Source organism: Hydractinia symbiolongicarpus, chromosome 11 (genome assembly GCF_029227915.1).
Source record: "Hydractinia symbiolongicarpus strain clone_291-10 chromosome 11, HSymV2.1, whole genome shotgun sequence".
Taxonomy (NCBI): domain Eukaryota; kingdom Metazoa; phylum Cnidaria; class Hydrozoa; order Anthoathecata; family Hydractiniidae; genus Hydractinia; species Hydractinia symbiolongicarpus.
This window is the reverse complement of record NC_079885.1, coordinates 21,454,184-21,478,834: the sequence shown is the minus strand read 5'-3', so window position 1 is coordinate 21,478,834 and position 24,651 is coordinate 21,454,184. Positions and strand designations below refer to the sequence as shown.

The following is a 24,651-nucleotide window of genomic DNA, read 5'->3' as shown; positions in this document are numbered from 1 at the left end:
TTGGGTTTTATTAAAAATATCATGGTTATTTAAAACAAGTTTTGTAATTTAGTAAACAAATAAAAAAAGTGGTAATAAATTTAAGAAAAAATCATGACAGTCCACAAAGATATTTCAATATTTTTTTTTTCTATAATTATGGACACTACAAAAAGTTTTATGTAAAGTGTCTTGTCTTTTTTTTTTAAAGAAAAAGCTTCACTTGCAAAGCATTTTCAACACAAATTGACACAAGGGTACAACATACAAGACAGGTTCTAAAATAAAAGATTCTGTCTTATACTAAAGTGAAATTCTAGAGCATAACAACATGAGAATTCAGATTATTTCATTTCTAGCGTCAATTTTAGCCCAAATTTAGCCCAAGAGTTTAAACTTTAAACATTCATTGGTGCTTAGAATTAAAACTATGACTTATCAGCAAGCCTCAATTTAAAAAAGTGGACTTAGAAATTTTCCAGTTTTATATGAAGTAAAAAAAAAAAAAAATCTGAATGTATATCATCACAGATGCATTTTTTTTGCAAGAAAAGGATTATTTCAATTTTTCCGAGAAAAGGATTAGTTCAATTTTTGCGACAAAAGGATTATTTCAATTTTTGCGAGAAAAAGATTATTTCAATTTTCTTCACATTAGCAGTTCTTGATTCATGACAAAAATTTCAGGGGCTATTCTAACCTATATAAAATCATGTTGCATATTCTCAAAGTTAATTTTATCATTAGCATAGAATATGATACACTTACAGCCACATCCCCGGCCATTCCTGCACCACTTAAAAAGTCTGAAAAAGATGACAGATCCATATTAATCTTAACAACATTTACACTCATAAACAGCACTTAGTTTTTCATTGACATTATAAAATATTTCATGTCTGTGTAGTGTTCTTATCAGAACATTGTAAATACAACTCCAAAGTAAAACTTTGTGACAAATAAAAACATCCAGCATCTTTAAAAAATGTGCGTACAGTTGTTCCAAGCTGACCTTGAGAAACAATTTTTAGAATTATACTTTCCTAATACAATAATTACTGATTACTCCTAGCTGTACTGCAAAATATTACCCAATGTCTAAGTATTAACCAAGCTTGCACTTTTGCATGAAATTGACATGTCACGAAAAAAATCAAAATTGTCAAAAGATAGTGTAGCAGTGAATACAGTTAAAATATTCATAGTCAAAAATGAAAGAAAAATGAAGTGAAAACTGTCCAAAATATTTTAGTGCATGTGCTGCAATTTGCACGTTTTATGTCTTGAATAATTAAATTTTTATTATCCTTAAAAAAAATTACACAAGTGTGATTTTATGCGTATGTAAAGATATATTATGCAAGTGTGATAAGATGCACATGTAAAGATTAACAAAAGATCTTAGGAGATCAACCAATCGTCAATACTTATGAAACAAAATATATACAGAAAGTCTTCAAGCCTGTTTTTATAAATTGTTTAGCCCATCCAATGTATAGGAATTAAAATCATGCTTTACAGTAATTTGCATGTACGATAAATCGCTAGTCTAAACAATATTGCATGTGTGCCTGCACATGCACCTGCAAATGAACATGTTTTGGGCCATTGACTTTTACCACTTATATTAACTTTTAGGAAAATGCTGGAGGTAAGGGCCACATTTAGCAATATGGTTGGCAAGTACCATGGCAGCTCAAAATATTAAGTCACCAAGTTTTAGTTCTTTGGAGTTGTATTTTGAGTTGTAATAAAAATAGTTAATTTGCACTCTAAGAGAAGTTTCATTTTGAAAACAACTCACAATCATTCTATATAATCTTAATTTTATGCATGTTGGTAATTTATGCGGGTGTTTACAACATATTAGGCCAAAGAGGGTTGATTATCTGGTTAGCGTGTCTGCACGCACCCACTTTTTTACTACCCCATGAGTGCTTTTCCGTCTAATCCTAGCACATCTTCCTTTTTCCTCTTGTTATTCCCCAGAACATAAAAACTAGCATTACAACTAGTCATCTTTAATTTTAATTTCTAACTCCCACAACGAAAGGACTCGGATTTTTATAGAATATTTTGTGTTGGTACTGTGAAGTTTTCTCTGATACTTATAATTATATATCTTAAAATAAAAATTTTTCAGAGTGATACGCTAACAATAAGATCAACTTTCCTTGGCCTTTTCAAAAATATATATTTAAAAATCGAATATCTTTATATGAAAATATATTAGTAGTCATTTCAAGTTAAAGATATATGTACCTGAATCGTGTTGAATGTCATCTTTGCTGAAAAGAAAAGATCAAATACATCTAACTGAAAAAAATATCAAAGGGCAGACAATGTTATATTTGTGTCATACGTATACGTTTCCATTTTCCATAGTCAGCAGTTCAGCTTGTGTTCATTAAAAAAATATATGATCCAAAACATACTGCAGGTAGTCAGGTAGATTTAGAGCAACAAAAGAGCAAAAGTGAGACTTTTCAAAAATTATTCAAAATACAAATAGAAATTCAAAATCAAATCCATATTTTGAAGTCTACTCCCAGCGGTATGTATAACATGTGATGCTATCTAAGAAAGCCAACCACTTCTAATTTGAATTTTTTAAAATAGGAAATAAGGAAGTTTCGTAAATAACAAGTTCGCATGCTCGTTTAAACTTGAATTTTTTATTTTCACTGCCTTGCAAAATTCTAGTTCAAACTTTAAAGAAGTTTGTAACAGAAGTATAAACAAGAATAAACCATAAAAGAAAAAGATAAATACAAAGAAAAAAATTTGTTTGCTAAGAATAAGCTAAGAATATATCAGGATGATTTTTGGCCAAAACTTAGCATATTTATGTTGAAAAACGTAGTTTAAACATACAAATGTCATATTTTACGAAATACGACTATTGTTTTAAAAATACGACTTGATGCACTTCAAAAATAAAAGTGAGCAATTTTCCTAAAGAGCATCACATATTTGGATTTTATTTATTGTCATCAGGCTAAAGCTGTTTAGAAACAGTTTTAAAAATGTTAATTGATTTTTAAAACTTCTGATGTGTTTTTAGAAATAAAAAAATACTAACACACATGCATATCTGTTTTTTACAATCAGTTTTCATTAGAGATGGGAATAACTTTACAACGAATGGTATAAAATTTTAATGTGTAAACCAACATACCTTGTATTCTCGGCTACATCAGTCATATAAAAAGAAGAAAAAACAAAGCATAAATATATATTATTTATATAACAAAATACTTCAATTTATTTAAACTTTGTAGGGTGGCCACAGATTCAAAACTTTATAATTTCAGAAGATATTTTAGCAGAAGAAATTAAAATACAAAAGATTTGTCATAATTGATCACTTAAATTCTGTGCTAAATTGCAGGTTGGTACAGAATATTACCGTATTTTCCGGTATACAAACCGCACATCGTATAAACCGCAGCTGAGCTTTTTTAGGGAGTTACAAACCAGATGCTACCAGATAGCCTGCACCTTCGTATAACCCGCATAAAATTTCAATTGGCAATTTTCCTTACCCGCACCTTTGTATAACCCCCATTGTGTGTTAAAAAGAAATTCGGAGTATTTTTACTTACCCGAATCATTTTATAAACATGCGCGTGTGGTTGGTTTTTTCGTTTGTTTTTTAGTTCTGTGTCATTTTTTTTAAACTGGAGACAAGTGGGGGACGTTTAAACTCAAGAACCCCAAACACGAGTACTGAGTGTCTGAACTAGCGACTCTTTTAGTCTGAACTTCCTTGTCTCTGACTGCCGAAATACTAATAAACAACATAATAAGTATCGTCACGGATTGTCTGTAACAGCGATGTACGGAACCTTCTTTTCCAATGTTCATAAAATTTTGTTATCCACTTATATCTCAGCAATCACAATGTGCATGATAAAATAAATTGTAGCAATGGGGAGGAGATAGTTGCATGTATCTTATTAATTGTATTTTTAATTTATTTTTCATATTTTCAATGGTCACTTGTTGCTTGAAGGTATCGAAGATTAAATAAAGAAAATTATCATTTATACATTTAATTTTAACATCTTTTAATATTTTTACCAGGAATTATTAATGAAGTGCTGGGGACTTGGTTGTGAAATACATGTTAGTGAAACCTAAAAATGATACCTGCTATACTGCTCTATTACCAGAAGCAAATCATTTTAATGTGCCCAATAGGATTGCAAAGATATAAATAGAATAAAATTACATTCAACACAAAAGAAAAAATGATCTACAGAATTGTGTTTTAGAGAGAGCTCTTAATTAGCACTAGCAAGCATTAGAAATGTAAAGCAATTTCACTGTGTGAGAAAAATTAAATCATGTAGTTGAAGTAAGATTGCGTAGATATAGGATCGATATAGATATAGCATTATATATTGTTCTTTTGTGTTCCCTACTTTCTTCCTTATACTTTCTATATGCCAGAAAATACGGTATGGAAAAAGTTTCTTTGACTAGTTTTTTTCCCCTCACGAAAAATAATGCAGAATAAACATATTTATGATTTTATATTTATGAACAGGAAAGGTCTACAAAAAAACATTAGGCTATCAATAACGCAAACAGAAAAAGAGATTTTAAAGATGCCTAGGTGATTTTTTTGTTAATCTTGACAGGCTATGAACATCAAATCTTTTTATTTTGACCTTGACTATGAAAATAATGTATTTTAGTCTTCAGGGTAAAAATGTTGGAAAAGCTAAAGTTGAAGCCCCTCTAATCATTTTCTATATTCCTTTCATATATTTCTATATGGAAAACATTGGAAAAACATGACTAAAGCATCTTACTCCATTCAGATCAGAGTATAAATAAAAACTGTCAGTGTTAAAACAGATAAATGACAACAAGTAGCTGCATTTTGATCCGCAGTTGTTCTATATAATCACTGTATCATCACTGAAATAAGAAAATAATGGTAACCCACCATGACTGATAAAAGATTTTGTTGTTAATAGTCAACAACCCTCAATTTGAAATAAAAATAAATTAAACTTACGCACTTCATTTAAATGACGAGGTGGAACCAATCTACAAATACCAGAAATATTTAAAACATTTAAAGCAGCTGCAATTTTAGAAATGACAATATAATTGCTTTACCCACAGATTTTTGCAAAGCGAAATTGTGGATCTTGTTTACTACACAAAGCATACAAGGAAATTAAAAAAAAATTCAAACCACCCTGGTCCTAACTACTTTCAGACATTAAATCTTTGGTAACATCAGGTGAAGATGCCTCAAATGCAAAATTGTGACTGTTGTATTAGCCAAAAATATATTGTGTATTTTACAGACCTATAATTACAGATACAACATTCAAAACATTGTTAAATAAAGCTGGTTAGTTTTGTATTTATGGAACACAGTTTAATAAATTTTTCTTATTAGCAGATTTAAAATAGTTTTATCTATTTATGATTCTAGTCAAACTTAAAATATTCCCCTAAAAAGTAAGGTCAATTGTGAATTGTAATAGTTTTCCCCATAAAAACATAGTCTTTGTAGACAATGTATAAAAACATAGTCTTTGTAGACAATTTATAAAAACTAGTCAGGAATAGATAAAATTTTGCAGAATCGCATAAGTTTCCACAAAAAAGTGTTTGCAATTCTGCAGCATTCGTTATCAAAACCTGATTTTCATTTTTTTATGAGCCATGTTAAAAATTAGTTAGAAAAGACCTGCGATTAGAAGTCAAGTATATTCTGTAAAATTGAAGATTTCTTCCAATTTTGCTGCATAGGTTGATTATATTTTTTGGAAAAACCGCCACAAACGCACACAGATTCTAATTATTTGGCAAATATGTTTAATTTCTTAGTTCCAGACAGAAATAGCAATGCTGGCGTCTCCACATATTTGGGCTACTTTTTGCTAACCCATAGTAGCACTCTTTTTGCTGTGTCTATGATTAAGAAACTGATAATTATGTGTGTAAAAACCGAGATCTTAGCTCCTCAACATTTACATGTTTTGTAGCAAAAGCTATTCCGAGTGCGATTTTCACCTCATGTGATGAAATTGAGTGTGCAAATTGCAAAGCTAGTGTTTCACTAGGTTGGCAAAACAACTTATTTGTCAGTTAACTTTTATTTTAGGTGGATGCCAATCTGGACAGTACAAAGTAAGGTTTATCCATGCCCAGTTAACTAAAATAGTCTGTTAGATCCAAAAGAAATAAAAAAATGTTAAATTATTGGATAGCCCCATCTATTTGTACTTTTATCAATAAGGGTGAAGCAAAGAGGTCCTATCAACTTAAACATTATCTTCCTTCTGGCCCCATCCCCATCCTTCCTTATCTCCCAATTTGTAACAAGGAAAACTACATTGTCCACATTTATAATCATCTAAAATAATTTGAAATTTAGATCAGCTTGATATTTAAAAATAAATAGAACTCACTTAATACTTTTCATTTCTGAAAAGCTGACCCTTTTCGTTGACTTCCTTCTTTTGGGCCTTTGTTCACTAAAACAAAACATGGACTAATTTTCACAAAAGCGACATTTAATTAATAGTTATTTATCGATTGTGATTCCAATTGTGAAGTAACTTTCAACAAGCAATTTTCCTTAATCCTTAAACTGCCAAGGGACATATTCGATAAACCCTAAAACCAGCCGTTTTTGCCCCTAAATTAAAAATATTACAGCTACGTCAATTTAAATACATTGAGTTCAGAGTTCAGTGAGCCCATTTTATTATAAACATAGCATTTATTTATTTGTTATTTGTATTCCAAATTCCAGTCAGTACAATTCAGAAAACAATGCGCATGCTTTATAAATTGACCTAAACCTTTTTTCAAATATCAAATATAATCATAAAAACTGCACATAAGCCTTATATAGGCACATCGACAGAATCTGTCATGAAAGATTTACAGATCCATAAGTTAACATTTTGGTAATTTGTGACGTAAAATTTTCTTTACAGCCTTTAAAAACGAATTATCAGAAACAAACAATGTTAAATAACCATATTAAAATGTGTCCTTTCCAATCACCTCTGGAGTGATTTTTTATCTATAGTGTTGTCTGCATTAACAGAAATCTCGAAACTTCATTTAATTATCAATTGAGCCAAACGCATCAATTGTTTCTGACATCATGAATCAAGTTTTAAAGGTAGGGGTGCCAAACTTTGACAAAGTGCCAAAAGTTTAAGACTATAAACAGCCTGTTTTAGAACGTTGTAGCAATTCCAAGCTAGCAAGAATAAGGGTTAAAGTTCAAATTTATTTCATAACAAAAAATTAAATGTCATAGTGCTTTAATTCATTAGTTCACCATTATTCCTTCACATCCAACAGGTCCAAAATATGACTCACCCAGTTTCATCCTAAACAAGATATTGATAAATAAAAATATGTTAATGATTTTCTAGTGACATTAAGAGAATGACTGCAAACATTATATGGTATTTAAAAAACATACCTGGTCTTCACCTTGCAATATTTGTAGTGGTTCACGCTTTAAAATCTAAAATATCACACAGCATGGATAAATATCCTAATTGGGATAAAATGTGATATAGTTAAGGGGCTGGTAGTAAAGATATGTCATGCTGATGATCAGACAGGCGAATTCTCACCACTTTATTGTTCTAAAATTGGTAGAAAAGTATCATTCAATGTAAATTATGAAGTGCAGTTTATGTTATATTGTCTTCTTTAGTTAGGGGGATCTAATTTAAATTGAAAATTGAAAATTTTGGTGTATTACAATAATTATTTTGAAATAAATATTGACAAGAAGTTAACGATTTTTTGTGTACAACTATCGACAGATTTTGAATTCAAAACTCTTTTTAGGACTCTCGGAGCATTAAGTCAAGCAAAGACCAACATTTTCAAAGAAAAAAATTGTTAAAAAAATCTTGATTGTTTTTTGAAAAACTTCCACTAATTCTAAATAAACATTTTATCAAAGTATAGATTTTACATTTAAAATGTAAAATGAACGTGGTGAAAAATAGAACAAAATTTAACTAACAAACAAAAGTAGCATAACTTCTTCTAAAAGATAAAACCATGTGGAAGTTTTTAACATAAAAAGTTGTTAAAGGTGTTGGCATCTTTAATATTCAGTTCATACTCTGGTTCTGAAGAGTTATGATGGTCACAATCGTTATAATTTGCATTGATTTAGATATGTGGACAATTCATATTTTAATTTTTCGGCATGGATTTAATTTCACAGACAGACTATACTTCAAACATTTTATTCTGATTTGCTTTTCAGTTATTTAAACATAACCTTATTACAAAGCTTGACAGCGATAATGGTATTACTTAAAGTTAGTGAATTCATTCCAGTGCACTTATAACTTTGAGGCCAAATAAATTGAAAACAGACGGAAATAACTGATGTGACATGGTTAACTAGGGACCATATGGGACTAAAATGAGAGCAATTTACTAAATCGGGGTCAACACACCCATTCTGAAATAGATTTTGTCATCAAAAACACTCCATTCAATTGTTCGTCAAAAACACTCCATTCAATTGTTTGTCAAAAACACATAATGTAACACATTATTTTGATCAGCAAGTCAAGGTCTACACAATGGAAGTAATGGTTAAGAGAACTGTGCGCATAGACGGGTCATTGACGACGTCATCAAAATTCAAAGGATAGATAATTACAATGGTTCTTCTACCAAAGTGATTTTTCCACAGGCTTAACAACTAGTATTTTAAAATTTTGTTAAAATTAAAATACTACCTCAGCATTCAGTAGACGATGTCATAATTCTGCATAATTAGTGAAACTGAAGCATTTGTATTAAAATTTCACGGGGAATTAATTGTGGCTGCAGTTAAAAGGTGGTTGTCTTATAGAGGTGACTGGAAAAGCAGGTTTGACTGTATCTTCTAATTTTAGAGTGTCTTTTAATACAGTTATAACAAATCAGGCTTCTATTTTGAGGTATGCCATCACGTTTCTTTGCTTTATCACATACATAAATCATGTAAGAAGTGCAATAAATGAAGTAGCAGAGTTTAACCTTCCAACAAAACAATGCAGTAATTTTTTTCTCATAGTTTTGACGCTCATTGTTAAGCTTTATTGAAAATAAAATTCTCAGTAGCAATTTACTATATGCCTGAACAAAAAAATTGTGAAAGGAAACTACTGTCAAATAAGTTTTAAATTTGTAAACATTTTTTGAAAAGAAGGCTTTAAGAATAACTTTCACAGTATAATCTTGTCTTTGCACATAAAAGTATTTTAAACTAGAAAAATGACCTGTTGTAAATCCAGGGCATTTATCAACAAAAGGAGAAAACACAATCATTTTAAAAAACATGATATGGTCCTGTTTCTATCATTTTCAAGTCAACTACAGTGACTTTTTAGCCACCTATAATCCTATTTTGATAATTTTTAAGCAAACCATTGACGTTTTAGCCGTCTGCGATCCAAATTTAATAATTTTCAAGCAAACTATGGTGACTTTTTATACGTCTACGATCCTGATTTAATAGTTTTTAAGCAAACTATGATAACACTTAAACCGACTACAATCCTGTTTTGATAATTTTCAAATAAACTATGGTGACTTTCTAGCCCTCTGCACTCCCATCTCAATAGTTTTAAGCGAACTATGAAAACTTTTATCTGTCTTAGTCCCGTTTAAATATTTTTCCAGCAAACTATGGTGACGTTTTAGCAGTGTACGATCATAATTGGAAAGTTTTAAGTAAACTATGGCAACATTTTGGCTGTCTACAATCCTGTTTTGATAGTTTTCAACCCAACTATAGTGACATTTTGACTGTTTTCCATCCCATTTTGATAATTTTCAAGCAAACTATGGTGACCTTTTAGATGTCTACGATCCTGATTTAACAATTGGGATGCTCTCTAAGAAAATCGACCACTTTTATTTAAAAAGTGTATTTTTGAAAATTCGAAATAAGAATTTCGTATTTTTTTAAAATAGGCGTATTTTTAAAAATACAGAATTTGTATAAATACAAAGAATAATTTCAAATAATTTCAATATGTTTTTTTTACATTACAGTGTTATTTTTTAGCTTTGTAATATCCCGTTTTCTAATTTTACACAATACATAGATGTTTACCATTTACACGAGCGTGCTGCAGTTTTTAGAACAAAATTATAACTTCTATGGTTCTTACAGCTATTTTACAACCAAATAAGGCGACTTATTTTCTTAACTTTTTAACAAAATAAGGCAGGGAGGATTTTCGTCATTTAAGAACATAATGCACCAATGTGCGACTTTAGTATATCCGTGTCTTTGTTATTTTAGAATGAAATACGACTTTAGAATAAAATACAATCTTTAAGCTTTTTAAGGTTATTTTTTTCTTCATTTTAGAATAAAATATGGCGATTCTTAAGCTTTTTAGTTATTTTCTCGGCATTTTAAAAGGAAATTTGGCAATTTTTAATCTTCACAGGGTTATTTTCCTGTCATTTTAGAAGGAAAAATAGAGATTTTTAAGCTTCGCAGGTCATTTTCTCGTCATTTTAGAACATTGTTACTAAATAATTAAGTGAGAAGACCTGAACAGGGTAAACTGTGTCACACCTGGAGCTCTTACAGCAATACAGCATTAAAGGTGTAATATATTTTTTCATAAACTAACATTTACAGGACTTATGATGAAGCCTGTAGTTGCTTCTACATAGCAAATAGGTATTGTTTAGCAATTTTCATTTTGCAGAATGGGTTCCTAAGAATACTTAAAAATTAATTGTTAGTGGCACCAAGTTGAGCGATTATTCGAAGTAACCGTGTTGCAGATCCAGGTGGACACAAAAATAACTTTCCAACAACTTTGTATATATACGGCATAAATTTTAGATTGAATATTTAGCATTGTACTTTAGAAGCACATTCCCACTTTCTCTGGGCTGGATAAGGTATTTGGTCCTAAATCTAGGACACATTTTATCTGTGTGACTTATTTTAATCATGAGAATCACTTTTAATGTTTTCTGCACATGTAGCTTGTCAAAATTGATATGCTGTCAAAAAGAGCTTTTCTGCGTCTCCGAGAATGGCTAAATTCAGCAACTCAGAAACTATGATAGTAGTGAAAATTTTTTTGTATTTCATTTAATCAAACTGGTCTTAAAGCATATAGTATTAAGTTTCAAGTGATTATTTTAATATTTACTGAAGTTAAAGGACATATTACTTGTCCAAAAAGCATAGTTTTTCATACTGCTAACACCAAAATGGCTGCAGGGACTAATCGGTTTGAAATTTATTTATATCGTATTTTCCGGTACATAAACCGCACATCGTATAATCCGCAGTTCAGCTTTTTTAGGGAGTTATAAATTAGATGCTATCAGATAGCCTGGACCTTCGTATAACGCGCATAAAATTTCAATCAATGTGTTTTACTTACCCGCACCTTTGTATAACCCGCATCATGTTAAGGAAAATTTTCAGCGTATTTTTACTTACCCTAATCATTTTATAAACATGTGCGCGTATTCTGTGTCATTTTTTTTTCTATGTTGGAGACAAGCGGGGGACGTTTAAACTCGTGAACCCCAAACATGAGAACCAAATGTCTGAACTCGAGACTCTCTCAGTCTTAACTTCTTTGTCTCTAATTGCCGAAATAATAATGAATTTAAAATTAATTTAAACAAGTCGATATTCTGCTAATGCAGACAGTACTGAATCGGAGAATGCTAGTTTCTTTTTTATTTGTAAATATTAGTTTCAGCCTATAATAACTCTTGCTTCCTGTGATTAAACAAACAAACAAATAAAAAAACACGCTATCAGGTTATAAACCTAAAGTAAAATCTCTGTTTTTTATGTATATTTAAGTTTTTTTGGCATAAAAATAAACATAATAATTATCACGGATTCTCTGTAACAGCAATGTACGGAACGTTCTTTTCTAATGTTTATATAATTTTGTTATCCATTTATATCTCAGAAATTACAGCCTGGATGATAAAACGAATGGCGGCAATATCATCTATACTTTATAATTTTTCAATATTTTTAACAGGAATTAATAATTAAGTCCTGGGCACTAGATTGTGAAATACATGTCAATTAAACCTGAAAATGATACCTGCTATATTGCTCTATTACTAGAAGTCAATCATTTCCATGTGCTCAATGTGATTGCAAAGATATAAATAGATTAGTATTACATTTAACACAAAAGAAAAATGATCTCCAGAAATGTGTTTCAGACAGAGCTCGTAATATTAGCATTGGCAGGCAATAGAAAGCTAAAGCAATTTTGCTATGTGAAAAAAAATTAAATCACGTAGTTGGAGTAAGATTACATAGATATAGGATCGCGCATGCAGTTATATTAATGTATGCATTTTATCCCGTTGGTACTATTTTCTTCATTTGATGTATAAACTTTATATTTCACAACAAATGACAGGAAATATAAAACTTATCACATAACCCGCACCACATTAGAACCCGCACCACATTAAAACCCGCACCAATGGTGGAAGTCGTAAAAATCAACTTATAACCCGCAGGTTATATACCGGAAAATACGATAATATTTTGAAAAAAACTTTTATCCTTTCTGTATTTTTATTTTCATGCAAAAAGGTTGTTGCGAACCTTTTATGGCAATAGGGTAAGAACAAAAGTTCTCTGTGGGACATTGGTTTTAAAACACATTTTCAATGAGAATTTTAAAATATTATAAATCACAACAGTTTATCTTAGATAATTTTAGATAATGCAAAAGTAGTCCTTATTAAAATGTTTCTGATGTTCTTTTATAAAATGTTCCATATTACCCATATGGGGTAACTTGATGAACAATGGGATTTTTACAGGTGCTCTCAAATATGTGTAATATAAGGCAACAACTGTGTAATTTTACTCTTAAGTTTAGACTTTTGACCCAGCTAAAAATCTTAACCTTGTCCTTTCACACTTAATTTATAGTCTAGCTAGCTATAGCAAAAAAGTTTAATATTCAAATTTAACCCATTCTACTTAGTATCAAGCCTTTTCGTAAGATTTTAGGTAGGTGTGCGATGAATTGAACGCCTCAATAAATCTGCGCATGCAGTGCGCATGCAATCTTGAAAATAAATTTTCAAGAAGTAAAAGTAAAAACAAATTTAATATTTATTTTTTATTGCTTTAGTGTGGGGAAAATACAAAGAGCAATTTCCATTAAAAATGACGACCAGAAATTTAAACAATGGTACGAAAAATTATGAGTAACGTCATTAATTAAACTTTGTAACTACTTGTGGGACATAACTTAATGTAAATTAAAATACGAAAACATAACATTACACTGCTAAAGATGGATTATGAAATTCCTTACTAAAAGAAAATTCTGTTATTATCAAAGATTTTTTTCATTTTTACTTGTTTTGTTTTAGTTATTTGTTGACTTATTTATCTGAAAGACGAATACAAAAAGATTTAAAATATCTTAGGAAGTTTTTATATATAAAAATTGAATTATAAAATCACAAAAATGCCACTGAACAGAACATATAAATATTGCCACATAAAACAATATTTATAACAAATGACATAAATAACAACATTTAAAATTTAATCTGAACAAAGTTTATTAAAAAACCCCAATACTTTTGACCTTACTTCAATTATGTGGTTTAAGTTTTTCTCTCAATAACGATTTTCTTGCTCACACCAAAGGGGGATTTTCACAATGCGAATTGAACAGCGAATTCGCTTTATAATTTTCACGACAAAATAAATTAGGCACCAAATTCATTGTTTACATTAGTTAACCGCGTTCTGATTGGTCAAAAACTAGCAGCAAAACCTTTAACCCTGAAAAAGTAGGAACTGTTTCTACTTTTCAGCGAAGCAAATATTTTGATGCAAAATCAAAACAAACAAAACTGCGCACGCTCAGATGTAATTCGCTGTTTAATTTGCTATGTGAAAATCCTCCTTAAAACACGATTCTAGAGATTAATTTTTTTTTGTGTTGAATGTTATTTTAATCTATTTATATCTTTGCAATCACATTGAGTATATTGAAATGATTTGCTTCTAGTAATAGAGCAATATGGCAGGTATCATTTTTAGGTGTTATTGACATGTATTTTACAGCCCACTGCCCAAGACTGAATTAATAAATGCTGTTAAAAACAGTTAGTATCAAGTTTGAATGATATTCTTCCTTTATATTCTCTTTTTTTATATTCACTACTTTCAAACAACAGGTGGCCACAAAAATGTGAAAAAAATGTTAAAAAATACAAATAATAAGGCTTTGTCCTACCCAATACTGCCACTTATTTTATCATATACACACTATGATTGCAAAGATGAAAATTGATAATAAAATTATAAAAACATGAGAAAAAAATGATCCGTACATCGTTGTTACAGGAAATCTGTAATCAATATTTTATTTCTTGTTATGTCAAAAAAAACTTTATCTATAAAAGATCTAAATATAAATTTATAGATCAAATTATTATTAGTGGCGTCTCTTGCTTTCTTGTTATTAATTTATGCTTCCATTTTTACTTTGTTAGCATAACTATTGTCATCTCTTTAAAGTAAAAGAATTAGCAAATTTATAAATAAAGTGCATTTTTAACTACCTGGTTTCTACGTTTATGAAAAAGATTAAAGTTAACGATTAGGGTTGCAAAGCCTTCTTAAATTATTCTATAACTTCACAATTCACTTTTTTCATAACTTTGAATAATAAATTCGAAATGGTATCGCAGATTTAACTAAAACAAAGATTTGCACGTGCTATTAATCGGACTCCTAAACAAATCTGAGCGTGTGTGTGGGAGTGGGTCTCTCACGAAATGGTCTGTAGTATTAACTAACAAATTTAAATCCTAAATGTAGCTATAGGGTAGCTAGGCTACCTGTAACAACAGCGTCAAACAACGTCGAGACTGTTTTCTGTTGTAAGCATACCTGGTGGTATTTCTGTATAAGCACCAAATTAAGTACCAAGTGCCCTGTACATAGATCCAAAAAAATTGTGCCATTGGCTCACCCTTTACAAATGACAAAACGTAACAAAGAAACCGAGCTTTGTTATTTCTTGTAACCTATACCGAGATTTGGCTGGGATATATAAAAACAAATGAAAATCCCTTGCAGGCTAAAAGATTTCGGCTTTTTGTTGGTGTTTAATTTTGTTCCCTATACCTTTCAAGGTTGCCAGTAGCCTGTTTTGTACAGATCTTCTACAATGTTGTTCCATCATTTGAAATAAATAGGTATTATTCCATGGTATTATCTTAAACTTACAAGGCGTGAGTATACGAAAAAAAACGGGTTTTTTAAAAAAAAATTTTTGTCAGTGATAAGATAGAAAAAGATCTGCACTTTAAAATGGTGCAAAAATATTTTTTAAAAAATGTATTATTATAGATTATTAACCCCCCAAAAAAATTTTTTATAAGTTACTTTTTTGTTATGCAATAAAGATCAAATATTTGTTCACACGTAATCATCTTGGGTATTAATTTTTACTACTCAATATGTTTAAGGTTATAAATGATAGCCGATTCAAAGAGGAAAATGATTTTCGTATGTAGTTAAAAGATTCTTTTGAAGTTTTCCTCCTATTTCCCATAAGAATATTTTCTTTTTCTTTTTTGTCTTCCAAAGTTGAATATAACTGTGAAAAACATGGCAAAACCAGCTTATAAACAGCGAATAAAAATGTCCTATCGTCATAAATCTTTTATATTATAAAAAAAAGAAGAAAAACCAAAACAAAAATATTTGACTTGCCAGCTAAAAGAAGATTAAAGCAAAAGGTTAGATAGATAGATAGATAGATAGATAGATAGATAGATAGATAGATAGATAGATGTGCATATTTTACATGGCTAGCCTCACAAATATCGAGGGATATACCCTGTTTATTATTTCCAGGAGGGGCCATGGCTTAGATGAAGAGTCCTAGAGTATTTAATGCTCATTTTGAGCGACGCAGACCCAATTAGGGCCCGCGCTCTACTAGACAACTCCCGGCAACATCCAACGCCCACACAGTGTGCCATCTTTCCAATTTCCCTCACATGGCTTGGGTTAACTCAGGGCTATGGTAACATTCACTCGCCCATGTTGAATCGCCGTCAAGAGGAATCGAACCCCGGTCTCCCGCACAGAGTACGAGAGCTATAACCACTAATCTACGGCGCCTATAACCACTAATCTACGGCGCCTTTCTATTGCCGATCGCCAAGTTAGCACTAGTTGAAAAGATTTTTGTTTCTAGAGTTTGTTTTTGGTTTACCCATACTCAACTGTGTATAATTGCGAATGTGAGCAAACACGTGCAGCATAAATAGAAGATGTGAAAAAAACCTGTTAACAAAATGGTCCTAACCATTGTGATCAATTATTATGCAGAAGTATAATATTTCTGTGAGAAACTTAAAAGGTCTTTTTCAAAGTGTTAAATTTTTAAGAGAGTATTACTTACGTTTTAAATCTCTTGGAGAGCACGCTTAGCGTGGAGAGGAATGTTTGATCTAAAAAAGCTTATTTTTTATTTCTTGAGAATGAGTAGAACGCAAGTTATGGTGAGTTTTCTGACAATTAGAGATTAATGAGTCACACGCTAGGAGGGGATCAATATCATAAAAAGGATTGATGTTAGCCAACTCTCCTAACCCTTTCTTTACAGCAGCTGACATTCAAGTAACTTCCCAGGCTTTTAAACATACAGGGTTTCCAGCAGTTGAAGTCATGTGATCATACATTTCTATAATCCACTTAGCGTGCAGTGGTTTAACGACAGAAAGTTTCATACTGACATTTATGTTGTTTGACTCATTTCCGTCGTCCAGAGCACGAGTACCACCAAAAAAAAACAACAAAATAAAGCACAAATCAAGGAAAAACCAGCTCCACGATGTAAAGATGTTAGAACCCTTTTTAATAGAAGCAATGTATGAAATGAAAATGAAGAAACCACTATTGTTATTAAACATTGTTAAAGTAAAAGTAGTGTTTTCATTGCATCAACCTCACAAATTTTAGTCTCAAATCACAAATTTTAGTCTCAAAACACAAATTTTATACTTTAACATATATATATACCGTAAAGTTCCGAGTGTATTTCCAGTTCAAAATTCACATGGAATCACAAAGCATAGTTCATAATTGCGGGGTAGGTTTATTTACTGAATTTTACAGTATCTAAAATTAAAAAAATTAAAATAAAAATTAAAGAAAAAAAGAAATTTAATTTCGCAGAAATTTTGAGGGAATTTAATTTCGCGGATGAGGCACATTTGGATTTTTCGCGGGAAATAAATTTCGCGGTTTTGACCAAAAACCGCCAAATCCGCTAAATTTAATTCCTGGAAAATTAGTTCCCTTAAGGTATCAAAATAAAGTTTTGGTGAATTAAAAGCATTTTAAAATATCACATCTTTTTTGTATACTCACGCCTTAAAGCGATAAAAAAGTGCAAGCCTATTAGACTTTCGAATCAGATTCTCTTAAAACATTTTGTCTGGTCGCAGTGACCAGGCAAAAGAGTAGGATCTAATCCTATACCAGCGCTGTTTGCCATGCGCAGACCAAACAAATTGCTTGGATTTTTTGAGGTTTTAATTTTTGATTTATTTTAACCTGTTTTCAAAATTATTTTTATGTTAAGTAAATCTTTAAACATTTCTAGTGCATTTATATGTTTTATAATATATATATTTAGGGGACGACAGATGTAGCCCTACAGATTAACTGCATGAAATATGTTTTCTTAGCAATACATGAATCTTAAAAGTTCTAAAATTATATCAGAATTAAGGTCTCCCCAAATGTACAAAAAGTAATCTGTGAAGATTAATACTTTAACAATACTGCACAACACTAGCATTCATAAGAAAATGAAGACGTTTTAGCATATCAATTTATTAAATATTTTTGCTTGTGGTGTAGCGATATTTTCAGAAATGTTTTATTATATATAATAATCTCATTATATATAGCGGTTATCGCCGTAGATTAGAGGTTATAGCTCTCGTACTCTGTGCGGGAGACCGGGGTTCGATTCCTCTTGACGGCGATTCAACATGGGCGAGTGAATGTTACCATAGCCCCGGGTTAACCCAAGCCATGTGAGGGAAATTGGGAAGGTGGCACACTGTGTGGGCCGTTGGATGTTGCCGGGAGTTGTCTAGTGGAGCGCGGGCTCTAATTGGGTCTGCGTAGCTCAAAATGAAGATTAAATACTCTAGGACTCTCCATCTACGCCATGGCCCCTCCTGGAAATAATAGACAGGGTATATCCCTCGATATTTGTGAGGCTAGCCATGTAAAATATGCACATCTATCTATCTATCTAGCTGTGACATGACTAAAATCGTTATGAAGTTTAAGATATCTAAGATTTTACCATTAAGTTAGATGCTACAAGCTAAACAACAACAAAAAAATAGAAGTAGGTGAAAAAAAAAACACTCAGCAATTTTATTTTATAAAATATTACAAATTTTGTTGTAGCTAGCCAAACTGAATTTGGCTAAATGACCTAGCTAGCTAGCTAGAGGGCCACAACCTCAACATAAAAATAAATAATAATATAGCAAACTTAAAACCAATAAGAATAAATAAAGCTAGCTCAGCTATCTGGCTTCAATCTACGTTTGAAGTAGCTAAATCTGGAAATTGATTTGTTTCAGATTTACACATGGCTAGAGAAAACGTGATGATATTTTCATCTGAACATGTGAAAACATAGACACAATGAAGAAAATATCTTAAACATTGATAGAATGAAATTTACGCAGGTAAATAATTATACTAACCCAACCAAGTATTTCTCTTCGCTTCAAAAAATTTTAATATGCAGCTTGTTGAACAAGTTGGAGTATAATCAATATGGCGTTCTTGAACTCGGTCCCTCGAAAGGAACGACTCGTACCTTAACCCCTAGAGTTCAGTTTAGTTGAACAAAATCCGCCTCATTAAAAATATAACTGGAAACGAAAATTTAGCATAGCTCGTCAAATAATATTAAAATAACAGTCTATAACAATATTTGTGATCAAGTTCGTACCGCAGGCTTCATTCTTTCCCAATTTCACGAATATCAAGATACGCACAAGCCGGCGTAGCGCTAAGTCGCGGGGCTAGGTCGGACGTTACGGCAATCGGTTTAAATATTTCCGATACATCGGAAATGTTACTTGATTGTCTTTTTAACTTCGTTTTCTCGTCATTTTAAAAGAAGTACGGAGATTTTTCAGCCTCGCAATGTCATTTTCTCGTCATTTTAGAACGAAATACGGAGATTTTTAAGCCTCGCAAAGTCATTTTCTCGTCATTTTAGAAAGAAATACGAATAAATAAAATCAAAATCTGGTGATATTTTAGCTTCATAAAGTCTTGTGGCGCCGTAGATTAGTGGTTATAGCTCTCGTACTCTGTGCGGGAGACCGGGGTTCGATTCCTCTTGACGGCGATTCAACATGGGCGAGTGAATGTTACCATAGCCCCGGGTTAACCCAAGCCATGTGAGGGAAATTGGGAAGATGGCACACGGTGTGGGCCGTTGGATGTTGCCGGGAGTTGTCTAGTAGAGCGCGGGCTCTAATTGGGTCTGCGTAGCTCAAAATGAGCATTAAATACTCTAGGACTCTCCATCTACGCCATGGCCCCTCCTGGAAATAATAGACAGGGTATATCCCTCGAAATTTGTGAGGCTAGCCATGTAAAATATGCACATCTATCTATCTATCTATCTCTTGTTTGTCAAATAAATTACGACATCATAAAGCTTTGTGTGAAACCATTTTCGTAGCTTTGCAATGAATTAATACATATTCTTACAAACAAATCGTTCTCTTCATATTTATCTGTTTCGTTTTTTTCAAATTGCTGCATGCCCCCATAAATAAAATTTTATGAGTTACAAACGTATATGAAATTCAAATTTCTATTTTTAAAAAACACAAAATACAAAATTCGTATTTCTTAAAATAGGAATACAAATTTCGTAAAAGTATGCGTATGTCAAAAAAATACGCGTATTTTTTAAAACTACGAAATACGAATTTCGTGTTTTTAAAACCACGCGTATTTCCGTATCTTGTATTTTAAAAATACGAATAACGAAGCTTGACTTTCCTAGAGAACATCGTAATTTTCAAACAAACTATAGAGACTATAGTAGCCATTTATGACCCCATTTTGATAGTTTTCAAGCCAACTACCGAAACTTTTTATTTTACTACGGTCCCGTTTAATAGCTTTCCAGCAAACTATGGTGACACTTTGGCAGTGTACGATCATAATTGGAAAGTTTTTAAGTAAACTAGGGAAACATTTTGGCTGTCTACAATCCTGTTTTGATAGTTTTCAAGCCAACTTTGGCAACGTGTTAGCTGTTTACAATCCCGTTTTTATAATTTCCAAGCAAACTACGGCAAATTATTAGAGAGACAAGGACTGAGAGAGTCGCTAGTTCAGACGCTCGGCCTACGAGTTGAAATGTCCCCCGTTTGTTTTAATCATAAAAATATATATTAACAGCCCTTGTTGAGCCTTGACACCTTGTTCTAAATGTAATGTGGTCTAAAAATAAACTTTATGTAAATAGTGCACATAGAGCGAACCAGCTACGCTAAGTGATCATGTACTATTATTAACTGGGCCTTGGTAGTATGAAGCACTCTTTCAGCTTTATGCACTACATAAATATAAACCATAAATATTTTGATGAGAACTTTTGCTAGCTTTATATATGGGACTATCAAAGTTTATACTTACACTTGAGCGTTTCGAAGAACGGCTTCGAGATTTACTAAAAATAGACACAAAAGTTTATTATTAGGTTATTATGAAAACAAATGGAAAGATAGCCAGGTCAATGCTTTTTTGGCAATGTATAAACCTTACCGCCTTTCATTTTCTAAATTCTCCATCTGGTATGGTGAATTTATTTATACCTAGAAATAAATAAAATAGAATAATGCAAAAAATTATTATTACTCCAATCACGTATAATTCCTTCACCAGGACTATAATCTAACCAGACTAGGCATTTTCCAGCGTATGAACACTGTTTAAAGGTAGCCCAAGGTACTCTTACAAGTTGGATTCACTCAAAAGATCGCATAAGAAGAAGGAGGAATAAATCAGTAATATAGCAGAACTTTCTACCAAAAGCGGCTGGCTTGTTTTTAAAATACTAACAATTTGATGGTCCGAAAAAAGGTGTTATAACCTTCTGGGAAATCTTTTACAAACATCATGTAAGTGGACTTTCTCTTCTGTAAGTGATTACAGTAGGTAAGGAGATATATTATAGTTGAAAGTTAAATCCCTGCTTCAAGGATTTAGGCAAGAGGGCCACCTGTCGGTGTGTGCAAAAATATCTTATTTTTCCTTGTACATCTGTTTACTGATTGGTTGTAAAATAAAAATGCGGAAACCCAAGGTCTCTTATGAAAATGTAAAAAAATAAAATCAGTTTTGTATTCTGTAACTGCTTACTGATTTCTGCACCAAAACAATTTTCGTGCATGGAAACCTTTAGTATAAATAGGGGTTCTAAATGTTGAAATCAAGGAGAACTGAAGAGACTTATTTAATGCTACGCAAAACAGTTAAAATTGATAAATATATTTGTCTGGCCTTGTCACAAAGGGCGTGCTATCACACAATCATGCTTCCTCACATGCCTGAATTTATTTTGGTGTGTTATCCTTTGCTTGCCCCAGCTCTGTCATAGTGTATTATAAAAAGTCAAATCTCTACATTTAATACAAAACTATGGCTATTTTGCAACTTACATTAGCAAAATTTTAACAACACAGCTTTTGATTTAAAAAAGCATCAGCAAACTCACTAGTGTCATCAGCAATTTTATTTCTTTCACACAGTTTATAGCAACATATTTATAGTGTTCTCACTTTATATAACACCTTGTTCTAAATATAATCTATTAATTTTAGTGTAATGTCATGTCTTAGTCCTAAATTTAAAATATTTTTAAAGGGAACCCGAGGTATAAAATGATGTTGGCCTTATATTATAGAGCTTAAAAAGTTAGGTAACAAGTCTTTTTAAATTTTTTAAAAAGCTCTTTTTGTTCTCAAGATATTCACATTTAAAGAATTTTAGATTTAATTATGCTGCATGAATTATGATGTCATATTTCAGTAATAGCAAATTTGAACACTTTCTTTCATCACTTTGTCAATGCATAAATATTATAAAGGTTAATTGATTAACATAAATTTTTTTGCCAAAATGACACTCGCTTGCTCATCCCAGGCCTCTTATTTCTTTGTTGACGACTCAATAACTCAGGATCTGCAACTTGGTTTGCAATCAAATTTTGTGGGTAAGCTTGCATAAGCCCTATATGTTTACTCACAAAATTTGATTGCAAACCGAAATGTAGATGCCAAGTTATGAGTTCGTCAGCAAAAAAATTAGGAGGCCTGGGACGAGCAAACAAGTGTCATTTTGGCGAAAAAAATATGTTAATCAATTCACCTTTATAATATCTATGCATTGATAAAGTTAATGCACACCCCTTAACAGATCTAAAATTACTGATGAAAGAAAATGTCTAAATTTGCTATTACTAAAATATGACATCATAATTCATGCAGCATAATTAAATCTGAAATTCCTTAAATGTGAATATATTGAGAACGAAAAGAGCTTTTTAAAAAATTTAAAAAGACTTGTTTACCAACTTTTTAAGCTCTATAATATAAGCCCAACATCATTTTATACCTCAGGTTCCCTTTAATTTGATTTTTCAACTTCAATGATTTTCTTTATTTACCAGAAAAATAAGGAAATATAGCCTGGCTTGACAAACTTATCAAATTAGAGTCTCTTGTGCAATTGGAGATGTTGTGTTACTTTATTTGACACACTTCCCTAGCATTTTCATACAGACAATTTTTGTTGAATGCAACTACCAACGAATGTTTTGATGACAGTGTGGTATTTCACCGTAGATAGGCGTCCACACACGCACAGATTTGTTTAGGCGAGCGATTATTTGCACGATTTTGCGATTATTTTATGTCTGCGATAGCTTTCTGAAATTATCGAAATTACGAAAAAAGCATAATATAAAGTCAGAGAATGAATTAAGAAGGTTTTACAACCCTTATTGTTAACTTAAATATTTTTCATGTACAAAGAAAACTGTGTAGTTAAAATGCATAAAAAGAAACAAAATAATGAATTATTACAGATCGTCTGCAACAATTGTTACATTTTTTACTTATTTTTCACAGCATTTATCAATTTAGTCCTGGGCACTAGCTTGTAAAATACATGTCAATAACACTTGAAAATGATACCTGCCATAATGCTCTATTACCATTTGCTCAATAAGCTCAATGTGATTGGAAAGATATATAAATAAATTAGAATAACATTCAACACAAAAGAAAAATTGATCTTTAAAATCGTGTTTTAGAGAAAGTAGAAAAATCGTTACTGAGAGAAAAAAATAAAGCACGTAAGTGAAGTAAGGTCATAAGTATTGGGTTCTTTAAAAAACCTTGTTCAGAATAAATTTTAAATGCGCGTGTTTATGTCATTTGTTAAAGGAATACAGCAAATATTTTTATTTCCCGTTCAGTAGTGTTTTTGTGATTTTTGGAATTCAAACTTTATATATTTATAATAGTCTTTCAGGGAAATAAAGTAGTAAAACAAAATATAGTAAAAAATCAAAAAAATCCTTGATAACGATTTATTATTATAAAAAGAAATTTCATGATCCATCCTTAGCATTGAAACCTCAAATTTCATTACTAGCCACACTTCAACTTTCCGCAATTCATATTACAATAAATATTGTTTGTTCCGCATGTAGTTACAAAGTTTAATTAATGACTTTACTCACACTTTGTCGTACCATGTGAATACGCCAAAATAATAGCCTCTGCGCACCGTTAGGAAACTTGTTCTTAATTTTGCTTATATCAAAAATTTAATTTTTGCACCACAAGTGCGATATTATTGACGCCTACTTGAAATCTTATGAAATGGCCTGTAAGCAATAGTTCTGTGAACCATAAATAAATGCATCAGAATAATTCTTTGAATGGCGAAACATATGGAATGCAAAAGATGCTGGAAAATGGTATATTTGCATTTGGGAAATATTGAAAATTAGTGTGACGTTTCTGCTAGGGAGGGTGGTGTTGAAGATAGAACGTCGAAATGACCTAATTCCCTAAATTAAAAATGTATTTTTAACTAACCAGTTATTACCAAACATGAAAAAGATTTAAGTTAACAATAAGGGTTGCAAAGCCTTCTGAAATCATTCTTTGAATATATATTTAGCTTTTTTGAAACTTCGATAATTTCAAAGTGCTATCTATCCCAGACCTAAGAAAACAAAGAAAAAAAAGAATTGTTGTGCAATAGATATAAATATAGCTATATATGTAGTTAATAAAGTATATATGTAGTTAATAAAGTCACACAATTTTACCATACTTTGAATGTTGTTTTTTTTTTATTTAAGACAACAAAATTGAAGGCAATATTTTGCATTTAGGTGCCTTCGAAAAAAATTTTGGGCCCGTTAGCGGGATATCGCCACTAAGATTCAGACCCCCTCCACCCCCCTTTTTTAGCGGATTTCCGTCAGTGAAATACACACATTCGGATATATC

At 31.3% G+C, this 24,651-nt stretch overlaps 1 protein-coding gene across 2 annotated transcripts in view; it reads right to left on the bottom strand.

The window, feature by feature from the left end:
• The window catches only part of LOC130614558 (uncharacterized), a 38,999-nt gene extending 18,049 nt beyond the window's left edge, over positions 1–20,950 (bottom strand). For both annotated transcript variants that reach the window (XM_057435982.1, XM_057435983.1), the window contains exons 1-9: positions 20,888–20,950; positions 20,759–20,792; positions 7,454–7,498; positions 7,348–7,358; positions 6,420–6,485; positions 5,009–5,040; positions 3,158–3,170; positions 2,242–2,267; positions 748–785 (exon numbers count right to left, since the gene is read on the bottom strand). In XM_057435982.1, coding sequence (XP_057291965.1) covers positions 748–785; positions 2,242–2,267; positions 3,158–3,170; positions 5,009–5,040; positions 6,420–6,485; positions 7,348–7,358; positions 7,454–7,498; positions 20,759–20,792; positions 20,888–20,913 — 291 coding nt within the window. In that variant the 5' untranslated portion in view covers positions 20,914–20,950. The remainder of the gene's footprint in view (positions 1–747; positions 786–2,241; positions 2,268–3,157; positions 3,171–5,008; positions 5,041–6,419; positions 6,486–7,347; positions 7,359–7,453; positions 7,499–20,758; positions 20,793–20,887) is intronic.
• Positions 20,951–24,651: the final 3,701 nt, after the last annotated feature.